The sequence below is a fragment of the Oryctolagus cuniculus genome, chromosome 11, assembly GCF_051225735.1.
Source record: "Oryctolagus cuniculus isolate XC-2025 breed Fujian yellow rabbit chromosome 11, ASM5122573v1, whole genome shotgun sequence".
Taxonomy (NCBI): Eukaryota; Metazoa; Chordata; class Mammalia; order Lagomorpha; family Leporidae; genus Oryctolagus; species Oryctolagus cuniculus.
In genome coordinates this window covers 26773564-26794287 of record NC_142877.1, presented here as the reverse complement: position 1 = coordinate 26794287, position 20724 = coordinate 26773564, and the positions used below count along the sequence as shown (strand labels likewise).

The following is a 20724-nucleotide window of genomic DNA, read 5'->3' as shown; positions in this document are numbered from 1 at the left end:
GCAGGGCCCATATTTCTGTAACCCTTTCCCCTTGAGGGGCATTTCCTGTTGTTTGCGGATTATAAACAAAAGCATAAAAAATAACATTGGCAGGGGGTGTTTTCGCATTTAGGTAATTGCTCCAGCACTGTTCAAGTGACAGAGAAAACAACACACAGCAAATAGTTGTTGAGGTCTCTGGAGAACTCAGAAGCCCTGGCCCACAGAATCCAAGTTCCCAGGTGGTGACACTGGACTAGGGCAGGACCCTCTGTCCACATGGGCCATGGGGAACACCCAGGCCCACAGAGCAGTGGTGTACCTGCCCGTGGTACCGCAAACACCACTGGGCCTTGGACCCCATAGGGGTGAATCTAGGGGCCTCTACCCACCCTGGCTGTGACCGTGGGCACGTTTCCCCTCTCTGAGACCGCAGCGGGGAGACAGGAAAAGGATCCACCTTGGCACAGCACCCACTCCCAGGACCAGACTCCCCTACAGCATGCGGCTCCGAACCAGATCCACAGTAGGTGCTTGGGGCTTGTACGTAGCATCTTCACTAAGTTCACAGAAGATGCGTTTAAAAAAAGAAAACGATGCATGGATCTCAAAATTTTTTGCAGCAGAATTTAGCTTTTCATTGCATTTTCCACCCATGTCTAGAGGTCTCCTTCTTCTATGTTGTTCTTCCAAAGGTTTACATGTTTCAATATTGGCAACAAATTAAAGGAATCTGTGCAATGCATCTGATGGGAGTTCTGAAAGTGTGCACACAAAGGGATTCATCCTCGTGGCAGACACGGAGGTGGGGGCAGTACAATGGTCCAGTGGGACCCAGGCTGCCTGGCTCCAAGGGCTTTAAACCACCACAGCCCATCAGAGACCCAGCAGGCCAGTGGAGAATGGAGGGCACTGTTTGGTACACAGACACACACACACACACACGGGCAGACCTGGACTGGAACCCTAGCCTGACACCCTAGCCGTGTGAGCACAGAAAGACAGCTGTGTTCTCTCAGTGGGACCCCCCACCCCCACCCAGCAAAGCAGCGATGACACAGAGTGAAATTAGACACACTGGGCAAGTTCTGGGAGCTGCATAGTCTGCAGGCGTGGGGAGGATTAAGGGATTTATCCTGCTGTGGACTGACAGAGGAGGGCTAGGTGGGAGGGAGGGGCCTTCAGCAGGCCTGCTTTGCCCTTAGGGGCCTCCCAGGACCACCTGGCCCAGATATCAGGTGGCCAGCGCCAGGCTGGCAGGCTCCAGACACAGCCTCCGGCTCCAGTGGGAACGGCACAGTGAGGGCAGAGGGCCAAGCCAGAGGGGCCCCAGCTCCCTGCCTCCCCTCCACAGCCTGGGGTCTGCCTCACAGGGCAAGCAGGGAGCAGAAAGGAGAATGATTGCTCTGTAGCACTCACCTAGAACTTGAACCCAGACCTTCTAGTTGCCAGGAGCCAGTTCCTTCCAGCACGCCACTCACTCGTTCCTTCATTCAGCAAATGTCCACGGGACGCCCACTGAGGACGCGGTGGAGAGCGAAGCCGGAGCTGAGCTCCGGTGAGAGGCAGAGGGACGCACACAGGCCAGGAGGTGCGCCCTGAGACGGAGAGCACCGCGAGCGACCAGCAGGACTTCACTGCCCGTTCCCGGCTCGCAGGGGCAGAGAGGGGTCACAGACCGAGGAACGGTCCCTGTTTTACACAGGAGCAAACAGGGCTCCTGGGGGCCTGAGATTCCCAGAGGTCCTGAGAGGCTCCCAGTGACCGGAGCGGCCTGCAGACAGCGGCCACAGCCCCAGACGGTGTCCCTCGGAGACCCCCGCGGCCAGGGATTCCATCCTGCAGGCCCCAGCACAGCTGCTGGAACACCGTGGAGCTCACAAACGCTTCTCTTACAAACCGTGCTGGAGACTCCAGTTTGAAAATTGGCTCCGGTGTGAAAGGGAGAAGGTGGCAGAGCAGGATGGAAAGCGCTCAGAACCGATCAGTTATTCATGATGTGCAGTGTAGTGATGGAGAGCCTGACGGAGAAGTAGGGATGGGTCAAGAAGAAATGAAGCAAAATGAAAGAAGCCAGCAGGTAATGACCTCCGCAAGAAAGGAAGTGTGGCCAAAACGCGAGGTCTGGCTTGGCAGAAAATAGTGCTCAGATAGCCACCATGGAAATAATACGAACACACATAATGTAAATAACACCAATAAACTTAAAACCACGGATAAACATAGGTTGAAAGGAGAGGGGGGTGTGAAAGGCAAATCTTCCTCACTGATAAAAGAAATGATTTGACCCCTTCCTGGGTGATGTGCAATATTCGCAGCACTTTACATCCTGAGTTTTCGTAACAATCCAGCAGCCTCGATATTCTGACTACTCTGGTTATAAAGGGGAAAACAGAGGCATCAGGAGGGTAAGTCACTCGCCCAAGGCCACCAGCCAGCAGGAAGGGGGCGGGGCGTCAAGGCCAGGCAGGGGGCTGCAGAGCGATCACAAGCGCGTGTGCACACACACACACACACACACACACGAAACAGCCTGCAACGTCAGCCCAGACCTGCCTAAAATGAGCCAAGGAAACAGCAGAAAGAGCAGATGGTTTAGAAACACGGAGGTGAGAAGCAGAAGAAACCCTTAAAGTGGTGGCCACAGGGAAGAGCAGGCCTGAGGGGGAGCAGCATAGGGTCGGAGAATGTTTTATTAGTGCCATTTAAGTTATAGAGAGGCAGAGACATACCCAGGAGGAGGAAATGGGAGTGGGCGGGAGAGGGACATGAGGGAACCGCCCATTCGCTTGCGATGGTGGGGGTCTCTAGCCTGTTGAGGTACAGCACACACTTGTCTAAACTCAGAGAGCGGTACCTTTAAGATCTGTGCATGACACTGTATGAAAATTTACCTGCAGAAAAAAAAGCACAGCAAATATTGATCTCTAGCTAATGGTGCACATGCTAGGGAGCCTAGAACAGAAATATCCTGATGTTTGCAACTTACTTGCAAAGCTTGAGGAAAGAAATGTTATTAATGGATGGAGAAATTGATAGATTCCTAATGGAGCAAAATAGTAACAATTGTCTACCTGCTAAGTGGGTATACAATTGTTCACTGTATGGTGCTTGTTTTTTATTTGAAGGGGAGAGTGCCACAGAGAGATTCTCCATTTGCTGGTTCACTCCCCAAATGGCTGCAATGGGCAGGGCTGGGCCAGGCTGAAGCCAGGAGCCAGGAGCTTCATCCGGGTGTCTCATGTGGGTGCAGGGGCCCAAGCACTTGGACCATCTTCCACTGCTCTCCCAGGTGCATTATTAGTGAGACAGATTGGGAGTGGAGCAGCTGGGACTTGAACCGGCACTCTGACATAGGATGCTGGCCTTGCAGGTGGCAGCTTAGCCCACTGCACTATGCTGGCCCCATTTATTTTGTTTGGAACTTTTCCTAACAAAACGCTGGGGGAAATATATACATGTAGTATCTGAAAAGTGCTGCTCCATCATTTTTAAAAACGTGGATGGGCACTTCGAGCTTGGGCCTGGATGGCCCCGCACACCTCCAAGCCCTCACCTCTGCGTGTCTGCCTAGCAGTCAGCTGTCACCATGTCTCCCCTATGTTACCTCTCGGGATCCGAGAGTTCAGGGCTCTGCAGGCCATCCTCAGCCCCACCTCCCCTGTCCTCAGGACACCAGCTGGAAGAGATCTCCTCTCCCTGGCCCCCAGAGTACCTTAGTAACAGAAACAACCATTCCCCCAGGGACGGGAACAGGCACTGGCAGCTACAACCCACCCTCTGCCAAAAAGGTAAACTGAGGTGCAGCAGGTGCGTCTCCCAGGGGCCATCACCTTCATGGTAGGAGCAGAGCGAGCAGCAGGACTGCTGTCTCCCAACCCCATGCATATAATTAGCTGGTGGGAAATGGATCAGGGAACAGATCTCATCTCTGCCTAATTAGGGGCTAGACAGCTGGGGCCAGGCTAGCTTGGGGGCGCTGCTCCTAGGCCAGGCAGCCCCAGGATGTGGGGCAGCAGCTGCAGCCCCTCAGGAGAGCTGCTCACTCTTGCTCACACTCCAACCTGGGAAAGAATGGAGGGGATGCTTCGGTGGTGGGTCCCCAGGTGGACGGGGCGGGGGGGGGATAGGTAGCAGCAGCCCCCTCCCCTCCACAAATCCCGCAGCGGCACCAGGCAGGGGAGGGGGGATGGGGGTGAGGTAAGGACAGGCCCAGCTCCTCCCTCACTTCCAAGGATCCCGCTCTGTTCTCTTCCCAGTAGACCCTGCCAGCACCCTTCTCGGCGGTCCCCTGGCCCAGCTTCTTGGAACAGCTCTGGTCTTAGGGCACAAGTTCCTGAAAACACCAGTGCACTTCCAAAGGTTCGTGGGAAAATGTGTGTTATAACACTCACGGGGTCTCTGCCTAGGGGACCCCAGCAACAGGGGCTCAGAATTCCCAAGGGGGGTGGCGGCACTATGGCAAGGTAGGTAAAGCCACTGCCTGCAGTGCCAGCAGCCCATATGGGAGCCGGTTTGAGTCCCGGCTACTCCATTTGCAACCCAGCTCCCTACTAATGTGTCTGGAAAAGCAGCAGAAGATGGCCCAAGTGCTTGGGCCCCTGAACCCATATGGGGGATCTGGAAAGAGCTCCAGGCTTCTGGCTTTGGACTGACCCATCTCCAGCTATTGTGGCCATTTGGGGAATGAACCAACGGATGGAAGACCTTTCTCTCTGTGTCTCTGCTTCTGCCTGTAACTCTGTCTTTCAAATAAATAAGTAAATAAATAAATCTTTAAAAATAAATTCTCAAGGGAGAATATTCCATCCTGACCACCAAAATAGAACACCATCAGTAAACCTGCTTTTAGAAATTTTTATTTTCATTTCAGTCCCCTCGTGCCCATGTGACATTATAGGATTCTCTCTTGCTACTCAGCTCTCTGCTGTCACCCCCAAACTAGCTCAGGAACAGCCTGCCTGACCCCCTGCTGGACTCAGTGCTCAAGAATAAAGTGACCACAAGGAGAGGTTGCCGGGATGAGAGAGAGGCCGGGGGTGTGCTGGGAGAATATGCTGACTGCTGAGTGTGGCCCCAAGTGTGGCCCCTGCAGCCCTGCCATGGGGCAGCCACGGGTCACCACACCTCCTGAGCCCGACTTCCAGCTCGAATACACCCGACCGTAAAGCGGTCACCTCGAAGAAGAGGGTGCCCAGTACTGCAACCTCCTCCAGGAATAAGGGGTCACCCACTGACCCTGGGACCTGAACCTCAACTTCTTCACATGGAAAATGAGGCCAACCCAGTTGGCTGGTGGGACTAGGGGAAGAGGGGGACTGGGGGAAAAGAGGGTGCTGCCAGGTCACCGCAAGGGACAATTCCAGCAGGCGTGGGAGGGCCTGCACAGCCTGGCCCCACCTCTTTCAGCATGGAGATCCTGGGGGCCCAGCTCCAGCGCCCTGCACACTGCAGGCCCCTCTGCGCAGGTCGCCCACCTCCTCGTGCCTCAGCTCCCCTCTGTACCACAAGCAAGCACAGTCCACTCTCAAGAGCTCGGACCCCATCCTCTTCCCTATTTCTCCCTCCTTCCCCACACCACCCAGGCCCATCGCACGCTCCTGGGGACTACTGATTGTGGACAGACAGACAGCTGGACTGACCTGGATGTTTGTCAACAGCCCAGCGGAAATCTCCTCTTTATGCTTAAAATAAAATCGACATCAAACCTGTCCCCGGGGCCCCCATTAGAGCTTCCTGTTTCTGAGAGCTGCAGCCAAGGCAGCCTCTGGGAGAGGAAGCGCCACCCACCCCTCCCCAGGCTTTCACCCTTTGTGTGCCCCGGTGTACCCTGGCCGCTCCGCCAGCCAAGGGTGCCGCTCCCCGCAAGTAACTCACCTGGAGGGAGACTGCAGGGGTGAGGCCTCCGAGCCAGCACCAGTGCTGCCCTCCCCCTTTCCTCCGGAGTAGGGTACACATGAAGGGCCCGGAATACCCAGGAGGGAGGACCGGGCGACCCTAACTGTCCCACCCTCCCACGAGGCCCAGGGAGGAGACTGGCTGGCCCAGGATCCCCCAGAGTTCAAGGCAAGGCCACTCACTCTGCACTGCCCACCCCCAGTCCTCTTCTTCCCTTTACCGTCTGTGTGATAAGTTCCTCGTCAGCCCTCCCCAGGCTTCCTGCCTCCCTGGGACCTGGGCGGGGTGCAGGGGAGGGTCCAGGCACCCCCCCCCCCCGGCCCATCCCCTGCAGATCCCCTTCCCAGCACTGTTCCCAGCTCTGTGCTGACTCCCCCCTGTGGCTGGGCTGCACAGTCTCCTCCTCCACGCAGGATGCCTGCCAGCCTCCCAGAGGGAGGAGTGATGAGGACACCCGCAGGGCCAGGTGCACACGTGCCCCCACAGGACCCCAGGGTGAACAATGGCGAAGACGTGAAGTTTGCACCCCATGGTTCTCCCACCCTTCCCCTGGTAAACACAGAAAGCCCTTGGGAAACAAGCACGTGTGTTTATTAACCAGGGGGAGGGAAATCAGAGCAGTGCAGGCTTCTAACCAGTCCTTCTTGTAGTCTATCCACCTAGGCCGACAGCCAAAGACCAGGAAGAGCAGTGGGCAGGCCCCGGGTCCCTGCCCCCACCCCAGGGTGAGTTGCCAGGGAGCGGGGGCCCTCTGGGTAAGGAAGAGGAAGTCGGCAAGGGTCAGAGGCCCAGGAAGGAAGGAGGAAATGGTCACTGGGCAGACAGGCTCAGCCAGATCCCCAGGCCGCTAACCCTCAGTGGGGAGGTCTGAGCACCCCACATCCAGCCCCACCAGAGAGGATACATTGGTGTCAAAGGCCATGAACTTGGGGGAGAGGGGCCCAAAGCCAAGAGCAACCCTCTCCAGGTTCAGTCCTAGCCAGAAGCTGCTGGTCCAGCCTCTGAGCCTTGGCCTCCAAACCGAGTTCCCCCAGGAGGACGGGTGTCCGGTCTCCCATAGCTAGGGAGTGGATGCAAGAGGTCAAGGGCCAAGGGCCCCTCCAAGACGTGTCCTGCGGTGAATTCCCAGCGCAGCAGAGGCCTAGCCCTCCGCCGCTGGGGTCTCCCAGGCTTGCCGCAAGCCATAGAGCCACTTGATGACGCGGGCGTTGCGCTCCACCACCGACACGCCGTAGGGCACGCGCTCCCGGGCACGCTCCTCCACCGTGGCGGAGCTGCGCGGGGAGCAGCCGCCCTCGGAGCTGCCTGGCCCAGCACTGGGCCCGGCCAGGGACACAATGTCCGAGCTTGCCCGTGCCAGGTGGGCCACGCCCAACCCCCGTGCCTCCTCAGGGTCCAGGCCGCAGAAGTTAAAAAAGCGCTCGAGGTCGGCGGCCGCCCTGGAGAAGCGCTCGCTCAAGTCCGACTTGGAGCGCTGCAGACCCGGCGGCCGGGCTGGGCTGGAGGCGGTGGCTGAGCTGGGCGACGGGCAAGGCTGGGCCGGAGATGCAGGCAGCGGGCGGACGTCCACTCTGCGGACCGCAGCCGTCGTGGGGGGCGGGCGTGGAGGCGTGGCTGGGGGAGCCTGGCGGACGCCTTCCGCCTGTGCAGGGGCGCAGCTGGCCTCGACAGGGGACACGGGACTATCACACAAGTTGATGAGGCTGCTAAGGATGTCCAGGTCCAGCTGGGGTCGGCGGCCAGGGCCAGGCAGGGCCCGGCGGCTGGGCGTGAGCACTGTGCGGCGAGTCCCGGGGCTGAAGAGGGGCTGTTTGGACAGCAGGGGCTGCACGGGCTCTTGGCGGGTGTTGGCCACATGCAGGCTCTTCACGTACTTAGCCTTGTCGGCCTCCAGGCGCTCCACAGCACTGGGTTTCCGGGCTCCACCGTCTGCTGGCCTCCGAAGCAGGTAACCGGGGACCTTAGTCCGCAGGCGGAAAGGCAGGGCTGGGGCGGCTGGGGCTCCAGGGGTCAGCGTGTCCACAGGCATGGCTGTTACATACCCCGAGGCGTGGGTGTATGGAGATCAGAGCAAGGAGACAGATTCAGGTAGAAAGCCGGCAGCTGGCAGCCCAAAACGGCATCTGGACGCCCGCAACGGAGGCGGTGAAGGAAAGAAAAAGGGGCTGAGCTCGCTCAGACAAAGGCTCGGCCAAGCTGAGCCAGGCAAAGACGCCTTCCCTATTATAAGGTGAAAGCCACGCCCTCTATTCATAGAGAGCCAATCAGCAGGCAAAGGCAACGCTCAAGGGCCTGTGGCCCCACCCACACCCCCTCCCTCCTGCGAAGTGGGTTTGGATAGGGAGGACCAGGCACAGCAGAGGCAGAGGGAGAAAAGGTGTGGGAGAAAGGCTGGGGAGGGCGTGCTGTAAAGCGAGCGTGCGGGCCCCAGACTGCACGGGCTCCAGCCAGCTCGGCCTCAGTGTCCTCTCAACAGCTCCACTTTGCAGCTGGGGAAACTGAACCCCGGGAAGCCACCAGTTTGCTTCAGCTAACCCAAAAATTGGTGGTGTTGAAGTTAAGGGACGAAGAGAAAGGGCTCCAGCCCCACACCCCACCTGGACTGCCCACAGGGAGCCCGTTTCCACCTCCAGCCCTCCGCCACCCAGGCAGGAAGCTGCTGTGTGCCATCATCCTGCCCGGGCACGCCAGGCCCCAGGCACAGGAGCACAGCATGTAGCAAACCTGCGCGTAGAAAATCCCCACCCCTGCCCAGTGGAGTCCAGACAACCTTCCAGTCCGGCACTCCCGTGCCAGGCCTGTCAGGTAGAAACGTCAGCCCCGAGCTACGCTGCTGCAAGAGAAGCCGGAAGTGCCCCAGATCACACAGCCCTGCACAGAGGCACCAGCAGACTCTCCACCGGCCCGCAGCCATGGGACAGGCACTCACAGGCAGGGGGGGAGGGGGGGGCCGTGCCTGGGAGCCCCCGTGTCCTCATGGCTGCCCAAGGGACAGGGCCCAAAGCCCCAGACATCAAACCAAACCTCTCCCTGTTTCCAAGGTAGGCCTGGGGCCCAAAGCACTCCCCACCCACCTCCTCACCCCCTGCTAGCCAGGCCCCCTGGAGATGGGGCAAAAGAAAACCCATACAGGGTGCTGGTGTTATGGTGCAGCGGGTTAAGCTGCTGCTCACGACACCAGCATTTCATATTGGAACTACCAGTTTGAGTATTGGCTGCTCTGATCCCAATCCAGCTTCCTGCTAATGCACCTGGAAAGACAGCAGAAGATGGCCCAAGTACTTGGGCCCCCACCACCCACATGGGAGACCAGGTCCTGGCTCCTGGCCATGGCCTGGCCCCAGACCTGGTTGTTGTAGGCATCTGGGGAGTAGGCCAGTGGGTGGAAGGTCTCAGTCTCACTCTCTCTCTCGCTCTGCCTTTCAAATAAATAAATCTTTTTTTTTTTTTTTTAAAGAAAGAAAGAAAACTCACACAACAGGTCCTGAACCTTCTCATCTATAAATGGAGGGCACTTAATCTTGGGGACTGGCCGGCGCTGCAGCTCACTAGGCTAATCTTCCACCTGTGGCGCCAGCACTCCAGGTTCTAGTCCTGGTTGGGGCACCAGTTCTGTCCCAGTTGCTCCTCTTCCAGTCCAGCTCTCTGCTGTGGACGGGAAGGCAGTGGAGGATGGCCCAAGTGCTTGGGCCCTGCACCCGCATGGGAGACCAGGAGGAAGCACCTGGCTCCTGGCTTCAGAGGAGCTGTAGCAGCCATTTGGGGGGTGAACCAACAGAAGGAAGACCTTTCTCTCTCTCTCTCTCTCTCTCTCTCTCTCTCACTGTCTAACTCTGTCAAAAAAAAAAAATCTTGGGGACTTGCCATTCAGGTCATCTAACCGATAGCGGTCACACAGTCAACCTTACCCTCAAATTTAAATTAAGTAAAAACTTTAAAATTCAGTTCCTGAATCTCTCGAGCCACATTTCAAGTTCTCAATAGCTCCACTGGGGAGGGCGAGGGGACAGCATGTAGCACAGCTGGCATCCCATGAGAGAGCCTGTTTGAGTCCTGGCTGCTCCATTCCCGATCCAGCTCCCTGCTAATGCACCTGGGAAAGCAGTGGAGGATGGCTCAAGTGCTTGGTCCCCGCCACCCACGTGGGAGGCCTGGATGGAGTTCCAGGCAGGGCTCAGCCCTGGCATTGCAGCCATTTGGGGATTGGACCAGAAGATGGAAGATCTTTCTCTCTCTTTCTCTCTCTCTCTCTCCCCCTGTGTGTGTGTGTGTGTTAAAACTCTGCCTTTCAAATAAATAAAAAGAAAAACCCAATAGCTCCGTGGAGCCACCAGTCACCTCCCTGAACAGCAGAGAACAGAGAATCTGCACACATGGCAGAAAGCTGCATGGGACAGCCCCACCTAGACACCTGGCAACCCAGGAGGAAGCGAGCCTGGCAAGCTCGCACCATCTGCTCCTATCACCCCGACAAGACTGTGAGTCTTCGTCACCCCATTTTGCAGGTGGGGAAACTGAGACTCAGAGAAGTAACCGACCCAGGTTCAAGTCCATGTGAAGCCTACCCCACCACACTAACTTCCACCTGCACCTGTTTCTCCCCTCCCCCTGCCCCACCCTGGCTCCTTGCACACACAGACACACACACACAATCTCTTTTCTCCTGGTCATCTTCACAAGTACCATGTCAGTCATTCATTTCGTTGCAATCTTTGATGTCTCATCCCCCGAAAATAGCAGGGGGCCGGGAGTTTGTATCTATTGTGTTTACTGATCTCGGGTCTACAGTATTGCTTGGCTACTCACAAAACAGCCCATAAATATGCATTGAATTGGAACGCCTAGGGAGCCCATGAGGCCAGGCAGGTGGACATGCTGCAGGGGGCACGCCCCACCTGTTGCAGGCTCATGTGTCCAGTGTAGGGGGTTCCGTGGCCTAGGAAGCTACGAAGACAGCATACAAACTCCACTCTCTTAACTGCCAGCATGTTCAGTAATAATAATTTTAAAAACACTGCATGTACTGGGCAGGCAAAACACCTGGGTGAACATCTCTGCCTCCCTCCACCACCTCCAGCTGGAGACCTACGAGTTGGGAGTAGAACCCGAGGGCGGCTGGCCTAGAGCCACTACTGCGCCTGAGGTATGAGGGCTGGCAGGGTTGGGAAAGGGCCCACCCCCCCCACACGAGACCTCCCCCATGAGACCTCCGCAGGGAAGGGTCTGACCGGAAGGACGGCCTTACAGGGCAGGTGGAAGTAGCAGCATTCTGCCCCACCCCCGGGCTGCCACCCAAACCAGTCCAACTCGTCGTGCGCGGCGGCTGCGGTTCCCTCCTGGGCACCATTGGGGACACAGAGGGAGAAAGGAGGTCCCGCGGGCAGAAGACCCTCGTGCGCCCCCCGTTCGGATGCCCTCCTTCTTGGACCCGCCCTACTGGCCCCAAGGCCAACCCCCTAACTGGCTTGAGGGTCTGGGGCTCGCCCACCCACCCATCCTGAGCCTTGCGCAAGCAGCCAGGGCAGTCTCCCAACAGACTTGGTTTCCTTATCTGTGAAGCGCAGTTAAAAATAGACTTTCCAAAGCCTTCAGGTCACCGCAAGGCTGGAAAGACCCAGCAGGTCAAGGACTTGCCTCAGCACCTGGCAAAACTGGGAACGCCCGGGGTCCCCGGGAAGGGTCGGAGCCCGCGGAAGCGGCGCGTGCCGTGTGACCTGCACAAGCCCCAGGTCACAGGCGGGACTTGGAGGTGCGGCAGCTCCTGCCAGCGAAGCCAGGGTCCCAGCGCCCAGGTCGGGAAGGCCCCACAGGCGCCAGCCCCGGGGCGCGCGGCCCCACCTCGCCGCTTCCCCACCGGCTCGCCGGCTCGCCGGAGCGTCTGCCGCGGAAAGCCGCGCAGGGCGGCCCGGCTTCTGCCCCCGCTCCTTCGGGGCAACCCTAGGGGCTGCCGGCGCAGAGGGGGGCCGCGAGTCGAGCTGTGCGACCCGCTCGTCGCCCCTCTCTTACCTCGGGTTGGCTGGCTCTCAAATGAGGAACGAGGCTGATGGCACCTCCCCCCGGCATCCCAAGTAGGGAAGCCAGGCCTGGACTGACCCCCACCCCTGCGGGGCGCCCCCCGCCCCCGCGCGCCTGTACCTGGCTGCACCGCGCCGCTGCCCTGAGTTCCTCCGGCCCGGCCCACCTGGGGCTCAGGTAACTCGCGTTTGCGCAACTTCCGGCGGCCGCGGGCAGATAAACCCGCCGGCCTGGGTATTATCGGAAAAATGGGAAGGAAAGCCAGGCAGGGGCCGGAACTCGAGCCCAGGCGTCCTGGCCGCTTGCCCAGCGCCGGAACCGCGTCCGATTCGCTCCAGGCCCGTCCGGGAGAACTCTCCCCGGGGCCCCGGAACTACCTACAGCACATTTGGTGAATGGAGCCCCCAGTGGCTCTCTCCGGCAAACGCACCCACCTCAGAGATGGAAAGACTGAGCCACACAGATGCCAGGCAAGGGAAGGGGTGTTCACCAGCCCATTCTCATCTGGCCAGACACCCCGGTGACAGTGACGCGAGCTCCATGGGTTTTGTTATCCCCACTGCAGGAATGGAAAACTGTGGCTGGGACAGACTGAGTCACTTGCCCCAAGTCACTGGGAGCCCGACCTGGGACTTGCCCCGAGGCCCAGGCTTACGGCCACCCCTTTCCTCCCTGCCCAGGCTGGGGGACCCCAGCCCTCCATGCCCCACCTTCCACTCCCTGGGGGCCGCAGGGTGCTGGCTGGGAGGAGCTCTGTTAACTGTCAACAGCAGTAAAGGCAGCCAGCATAGCGCTACCAATAACTGGAGCTGTGAGTGGCAGGTGCTGTAGCCACTGAAACTCTGCACCCTCAGGGAAGGAGGAACCATGCAACCCCCACCTGCCGGCTGCCCCCATAGCCCTGCAGGAAGGCAGCCAGGAGGAAGGTGACCATCCCCTCTGCCAACCGTAGCCCAGCACGTCACTGGGCGCATTGATCAGGCCATTCTGACTGGCAGCCTGAGGCCCACAGGAGGAGGTACCCCCAACCTTCAGACCTGAGCCTGGGGAAGGCTCAAGAGGGTCCAGTTCTGTGCCTGGTGGGGGCTGGGGCAGGAAGTGACCTGGGTCACCTTTCATTCCCTCTCAGCATGAGGTCTCCCCTAGCCCTGGAAATTAGGGCAGGGGGGTGACAAGTCCATCCCCAGCTCCCCCTACCCCCATGGCCTGCTGAGTCCCTGGCTGGCCATCCACTGAGGCAGCGTGAGGACAAGGAGGAGGGTTCCCGCCAGCCCCAGCAGTAGTAACTGTGTCCGTCACCACACAAGGAAGAGCGTTTGCTGTGTACCAGGTCCTTGTCTAAGCTCCTTCTATATGTAACTCATTTCACTCTCATCCCAGCCCTGCGCTGTGGGTGCCAACATTATGTCCATTGCACAGATGAGAAAACTGAGGCACACAGAGCTGGTAAGTGGCAGAGCTAGGCTCTGAACCCAGGCTTAGGACTGGAGAAAAGATGTGGAAGAGAACGTGTTCTCGCCCTTGAGCTTTGGCCACTCTCTCCACTGTGTCCCCCAGGAACACCGGGAGACCCTGCAGCCTCATTGCCTGGGTCCCAGCAGAAGGCACCTTGGGAAGCACTCCCTGGCTGTAGCTCTGGTCCTCCATTCCCTCAGCTACAAAACGGGGGCAAAACCAGCAATGTTTTCCCAAAAGAAATTGGAGCTCATCAGTGTGGTGCTTAAACCAGCTACGGTCACTTAGAATAAAAACCGGAGCTCCGGGACCTGGCCCTTGCCCACTCACCTCCAGTTCCTAAACAAACCACGATCTTTCCTGCCTCAGGGCCTTTGCACCCATTCTTCTCCTCCCTTCAGATCTCATGGCCAATGTCAGCTCCTCCCAGGCCACCCCGAGAGGCTCCCACCCACTCGCTCACCCTCTCACTCATTCTCCACTCACCAGCGTCTTAGACGCTCACTTGTCCATCACTTGTTTCCGGACTGGGAGCGCCATCTCACCCTTCCCTCTTTTCTTTCTCTAGGGACCAAATTCAAGAGGAAACACCGCTGACCAAGTGCCCAGGCCAGCTCAAAGGCCAAGATGTAAGCATTAAATACTTAGCAGCCTTTTTTGTTATGTCGGTGATAGCTCAAGTTGTTGAGCGAGAGAAGCAGGTTAAAGAGCGGTCAGCGAGGCAGAGTGGTGCAGTGTCCCAGTGCTGGGCTCTAACCACAGTGAGCCCTCATCATGTCTGCCGGATTCCTCTCGGGCAGCTCTGATTTTCCCTTTGTCGTTAATAATTCTCTCGTAAGAAGGGGGGAAAGGACAACCCCCACCTGCTATTGGCCTTTTATTTTCCTCTTTAAAAAAAAAAAAGATTTATTTGAAAGGCAGAGTTCCAAAGAGGGGGAGAGAGATCTTCCAACCACTAGTTCACTCCCCAGATGGTGGCAATGGCCAGAGCTGAGCCAGGCCTAAGAGGAGCCAGGAGTTCCACCTTCATCTCCCACACAGGTGCAGGGACCCAAGGACTTAGGCCATCTTCCGCTGGCTCAGAACTGGAGCAGGTGGGACTCAAACCAGTGCCCCGCTGTAGGATGCCGGTGGCCTCGGCTGCGTTGTAACTCGTTGCACCACGATGCCAGCTCCGCCGCTGGCCGCCCCAGCCTGTCCCATTCCTCCAGCCTCAAGTTATCTCTGTGCAAGTGTGGCTCTGGCCACTTCTATCCAAGCCCTGTCCTTTCCCCAGAGACACCAAGGCCTTGCCCATGCCACTCCTGTCACCTGCAGTGCCCCTTCTGCCCCGTCTCCTTGGCCACCTCTCCAGGGGCAGCACAGGCCCCAGGCCCTGGCTGCGTGGATTCAAATCCCAGCTCCACCAATGATCAGCCATGACTTCTGGGCTAAGAGACTCAGTTTCTCTAGGCATCAGTTTCCCCAGATGCAGAACAAGTCTGCAACAGTGCCTCCCTCCTGGCACAAGGCCTGTGCGTGACCGCACACAGCCACCATGGTGTGAGCTGTAATAGGATTCAGCCAAGGCCACGCTCCAGCGCTCAGCTCCTGGGTGAGGCCTGGAATGCCAACCCACTACTCACAGGGGTTTCGAGTCGCAAGAGTAGCCCAGGAATGGTTAAGAGCGCACAGCTCTTGGTGTAGCAACTAAGATGCAAAGTCCCAGCTCCTCTGCTTCTGGTCTGGCTCTCGACTAATGCACAGCCTGGGAAGCGGCAGTGATGGCTCAAGTACCTGTGCCACCGTCACCCATGCAGGAGACCCGGATGGAGGGCCAGGCTCCTGGCTATGGCCTGGCCCAGCTCTGGCTGTTGTGGACATTTGGGAAGTGAGCCACTGGATGGAAGATAACTCTCTCTCTCTCTCTCTGCCTTTCAAATAAAATGACAAATAAATATTAAAAAAAAAAAGAGTATAAGGGCCAGCATTGTGGCATAAAGAGCAAAGCAGCAACACCAGCATCCCATGTGGGGACCAGTTCACGTTCTGGCAGCTCCACCTCTGACTGGCTCCCTGCCAATGGCCTGGGAAAAACAGCAGAAGCTGGTCCAAGTGTCTGTGCCCCTGCACCTGTGTGGAAGACCCGGATGAAGCTCCTGGCTTCAGCCTGACCCAGCCAGGGCAGTTGTGGCCATCTAGGAAGTAAACCAGCAGATGGAAGCTCACTCGCTCTCTCTCTCTGTCTCTTTCTCTCTCTCTCTCTCTCTCTCTCTCTCTCTCTCTCTCTCTCTCTTTAAAAAAAGCACAGAGCCACTTGAATAGACACTTGTCCAAAGAAGACATACCAATGGCCAACATGAACACAAAACAATGCTCATCATCACTAATCTTCAGGAAATGCAAAGGAAAACCACAAAGAATAGCAGCAAATCACACCCACCAGGTGGGGATGTTGGGAAATTAGAATCTTGTTCGTTGCCAGTGGAGATGTAAAACGGTGCAGTCACCGTGAGAAGCAGTATGGCAGTTCCTCAAAAAACATCAGCACAGGGCCCGGCGCTGTGGTGCAATGGGTTAAGCTGCGGTCCACAGTGCCGGCATCCTATACGGGCACTGGTTTGAAGCCTACCTGGCCCACTTCCGGTCCAGCTCCCTGCTAATGTGCCTGGGAAAGCAGCACAAGATAGCTCAAATCCCTGGGTCCCTGCCACCCACATGAGGAAGCTCTTGGCTTTGGCCTGGCACAGCCCTGACCGTTACGGCCATTTGGGGAGTGAACTAGCAGATAGAAGCGCGCGCTCTCGCTCACTCTCCCTTCCTTCTCTGTAGCTCTACCTTTCAAATAAAAATAAATAAACATTTTTTTTTTTAATGAGCACGGAGTTATCCTAGGCTCATCCAGTAATTCCACTGCTGAGCACAGACTCCCATGGAATCGAAAGCAGGGACTCAAGCAGACGTTTGCACACCCACATTCCTCGCAGCCTTTCACAGCCTGAGCGTCCGCGGTGGATGAAAGGCCACAGAAAACGTGCGACTTCTGTAGAACAGTCAGCCTGAAAGAACAGGGCAATTCAGACGTGTGGTATACGGGTGAACCTGAGGACACGGTGCTGAGTGAAATATGCCAGACCCCAGCCACACATTCTATGAGTCCCTTTACATGCAGCTCCTAGCAGGGTCAAATTCATAGACTGAAAGTCACGTGGTGGCTGCCCGGGGCTGAGGGGTGGACACAGGAAGTCATCGTTCGTCACGGTACGGAGTCTCAGATGGTGGAGATGAGCACTGGGCACCCGGCGTATGCTAACGCCACTGAATCATGTGCTGCGAGGTGGCAGGAATGCTCGATGGTATTCTCCATACATTCACCACACTCGCAACAGTGTAGCACCTGGAGCTGGTCTCCCTGGATTCACACTCCCCGGCTGGCCCAGTGACCCCACAAACCGTTAAACCTGTCTGTGCTCCGCTTCCCAGGAGGCCAGACCTGATGACAGCAGGAACTCCTCGGGTGGCAGAGTGGAGGGAGCTGAACAAGTGCACACTTGTCAAGTGCTTAGCACATAGTCAGCGTTCAAGTGGTGCTGGGAACTTTGGTCCTCTGTGGAGTGGGCAGGAGGCCCCTCCCCTTCCTTCCACCTGCTTCTCTCCTGGCCTTGGGTGCAGACAGTGAGGCCCTCGCCTGCCCCAGCAGAGGATCAGCAAGGCTCCAAGCAGTAGCAGCCCCAGCTCGGTTTCAGCCCAGCTGTCCAGGGCAGAGACACCCGGCTGGGCGTCCTCCAAGGCCACGCTAGGCCTCAAGCTATTTCTGGAGGCTTCCCAGACGCTCGTGCCCTGGCCTGCCCAGGAGCCGGCCTTGCCCTCGTCTCAGGAAGGCAGAGCCGCGCAGGCTGTGGGAGGGGTGTGGGTGTGGATGCCCAGGGCACTGAACTCCTGCCTGGCCTGCCCGCATGCCCGCCCCCAAGGACCCAATCTCCCGGGCCTCAGTTGGCACCAGAGGTTGCAAAATGAGGACAGAGGGGCTCGTAGTGGGAATGGAACGAGAGACACCACACACAGGGCCTCAGGGAAGGGCCCGGCCCAGGATGCGGAGGCTGGCCGTTGAGGCAGGCGCACAGCCAAGCCCACTTCACGGCCTGGATTGCCCTCTGCTCAGACCTGAGCTCACCATCCTGGCTTCTCATCTCAGCCCAGAGATGTGAAGAAACTTGCCAAAGTCACACAGCAAGTCAGAGACAAGTCATACAGAGTGACGGTCTCATGAGACACATGTGTGTGTGTGTGTGTGTGTGGATGATTATTGTTTTCAATGAGGTAATGCATGCACATGGCTCAAAATTCAAACTATAAAGGAAATAAAGTTTAAAAAAACACACAACTCCCTCCACCTCTGTCCTCACTACCCCCACCCCCCGCAGGTACCACTGGGGCCAGAAAAATTTTAGGCAAAACCAAGCAAGTATGAACACGAATGATTTCCTTTGTACACGCATGGCATCACGCTGTGTAGACTGTTTTCACCTGTTCTTCCTTGGCGCACAGTATGTTGCTCTTGCAACAGAGCATATTGCCCCCCCATTCGTTTCCCCGGTCCCCACTGGCGGCCACCGTCACCAACCACACTGCAGCATCACTGCGCCTACATTTTGCCTGAAATGGGGCGGCTGGGGCCAAGGGATGCATTGGCGATTGCAGCAGAGATAGGACGGCGTGCCCCGGGAGCCACGCGAGTCTGTGCCTCGCCAGGGGAACACACCGGTTCACTTCACTTAACTCCATGACGGAGGTCACGGCCACCGCAGGAAGTGTGTGCCAGCAATGCATGCCTCCTCCCAGCCCCCACCTTCATCGCCTTCTACTGGGAGAAGATAATCAACTCGCTAGCAAGCAGAATTTATAGGACACAGGACAGAGCAAACGAGGAAAATGAGACATCAGGGGAGGGTAGGACACGCAGTCAACAACCACTTCCCGAGGGCAGGCACTGGGCACAGCAGTTCAGCCGCCACTTGGGACACCCACAGCCCATACTGAAGTACCCACCCACGCCCTAGGAAGTAGCACAAGTGCTTGGGACTCTGCCACCCCCGTGGGAGTCCTGGATGAAGTTCGGAGCGCTTGGCTTCAGCCTGGCCCAGTTCTGACTGTTGTGGGCATCTGGGGAGTGAACCAGCAGATGGATGATTGCTCTCTGTCTGTCTCCCTGCCTTGAAAATAAAATGAAAATAAATAACTATTTGTGGAAGGAATGGATGAAAGGCTTTTCTTTCTGAATTTTCTGAGCTCTTCTCCCCAAAGCCAGGAAACGGGTCCAGAAGGGAAGAGAATAAGTAACTCTCTTGTGATGAGATTCAGGACTCGAATTCTGCAGTTCTCTGAGTGGAGGATTCTAAGACTGAAGCCAGATGGACCAGGTGACTTCGGGCAAGGAGCCTACCTCCTTCAAGGAGGAAGCTGTTCCCCCACCTACCAAAGGAGACCAACAAGAGCAGGTGCAGGGAGAGGGGTCCCCAGGAGGCAGAGCAGGGTCTGGCCCAGGTCAGAGGCTCCACCTGGAGGGCCCCAGCCCCAACCCCACCCCCAGTGTTTAGGGACTGCTTCAACCCCTCTCCCGACCCCAGGCAGGTTCCCAAGAAGACAGCAGCGCCTCCGAGGGTTCAAGAATCTACTGCCCACTTGGCATCTATCCTGGAAATGTCGGTCCCCTCCCATCCCCAGAAAGAGGGCCCTGGGAGGGGGTGTTGGGATTCAGAACCCCCGACAGCAGAAGGGCCCCAGGCGCGCTGGGTCTCCTGAGGACGGTGCCGAGTGGGCAAGGTAATCCAGCCAGGAGTTCACGGGCCGTATCCGTGCTGAGGACAGACTGGGAAAGCAACCGCCGGTTACCTCTGGGCCTCTCAAGGCAAATTTGCACCTGCCTAGCCTTAGCGGCTGCGCAGGGGTAAAAAAAGACGGCCTAGGACCCTCGTCCTTCTGAGTTTCAGCTTCCGTATCTGAAATGGCACGCAGATCATACGCGGGGAGGACGCCCGGGAGCGCTGGGCGGACGCAACTCCCCACACCCGGGCTCGCAACCGGGACCACCCCCGAGCTCACCTGGAGCCCGCGCTAGGCGTGTGAGGTTGACAGCTCGGACCCGGGCCGGGGGTGGCCGCGCCCAACGCAGGCAGGTCCCAGCCCCGCGCGGCGACCCGCAGGAGCCTCTTCGGAGCTGCGCGCGGCACCTGAGACGCGCAGGTGTCCCGGTGTTTCCGAAGGCCTCCCCGGAGCGAAGGTCCCCGGGTCGCGGAGGAAAGGGAAGTGGGCCCGCCGCTCCCCACCCCGCAACTTCCCCGGAATGGTTCGCTCCGGACTTCCTGATTGGTTCCTCGCTTCCGTTCGAACGCCGCGGCGCCCAGGTTGCCAGGCGACCGCTTAGCTTCGGCTGCGCGCTGGAGGCGATTCACAGCCCCGCCCCTGCCGGCCCGGTGTCCTCCCGGCGGCTGCGGGAGCTGGCGCCTGGCTCTTTTCCTGTCTTCTCCCTACTTCTCGGGTTAGGCCTTCCTCTGGGGATCCAGCTGGAAATGGCATTAGTCGGGGCCCCGGGCAGGTTCCTAGTCCCGTCTTTGTCCCTAATTTGCTGTGTGACCGCAGACCTGTCCCTGTCCGTCAGAAGAGAGGTCTTTCTAAAACCTTGCATATCCGGCCGTCCTGAAATTTGCAAAGGAAGTGGCTCCAAACTGAGCAAATGTCAGTAGTAACCCAGCAGTAGTCGGCTTAGTGAGATGATGCGGAAACAGCAGCGCTTATCAGGAGGTCTGGTTACGCAAATGCACGCTGTGCCAGTGGCTTCGTGTAACCTAACCGCGGCAGGGCCCGCGTCACATCCTTCGCCACGGTCTGGTGAGGAACAGTATGCAGCCACCAAAATGATGCACTTAAAATATATTTAAAGATATGGTGAAATGCTAACGGAATGTTGAATTATTAAAAGTTGCTTCAAAGTCCTATGCATACATATTATATGTAACCGCAATATGTATATATGCATAATCACATAATAATAGTAGTTAATTTCTTTTTCTTTGAATGTTTTTGTTGTACATTTTTTTTAAAAAAACTTTATTTATTTGAAAGGCAGAGTCAGAGAGAGAGAGAGAGGAGAGAGAGGTCCTCAAAATGGCTTTAATAGCTAGGGCTGCACCACGCAGAAGCCAGAAACCAGAACTCCATCCTGGTCTCCCATGTGAGTGGCAGGGGCCCAACTCCTTGGATCATCTTTTGCTGCCTTCCCAGGCACGTTAACAGGAAGCTGGATGGAAAGCAGAGTAGCCAGGACTTGAGCCAACACTCCAGCTGTGGGATGACAGCATTGCAAACTGCAGCCTAACCCACTGTACCACAAAGCCAGGG

General features: G+C 57.5%; 1 protein-coding gene across 1 annotated transcript; it reads right to left on the bottom strand.

Annotated features, from left to right (window-relative positions):
- Window positions 1-6445: 6445 nt before the first annotated feature.
- On the bottom strand, window positions 6446-8119 carry FAM110A (family with sequence similarity 110 member A). Its single transcript, XM_008256185.5, has one exon. It carries the CDS (start codon window positions 7904-7906, stop codon window positions 7019-7021), a length of 888 nt encoding a protein of 295 aa, XP_008254407.1. The 5' UTR covers window positions 7907-8119; the 3' UTR covers window positions 6446-7018.
- Between the last annotated feature and the right edge of the window lie 12605 nt (window positions 8120-20724).

Coding starts and splice junctions, on each gene's coding strand:
- FAM110A (XM_008256185.5), bottom strand. CDS start 7,906: ATGCCTGTGGACACGCTGACCCCTGGAGCCCCAGCCGCCCCAGCCCTG.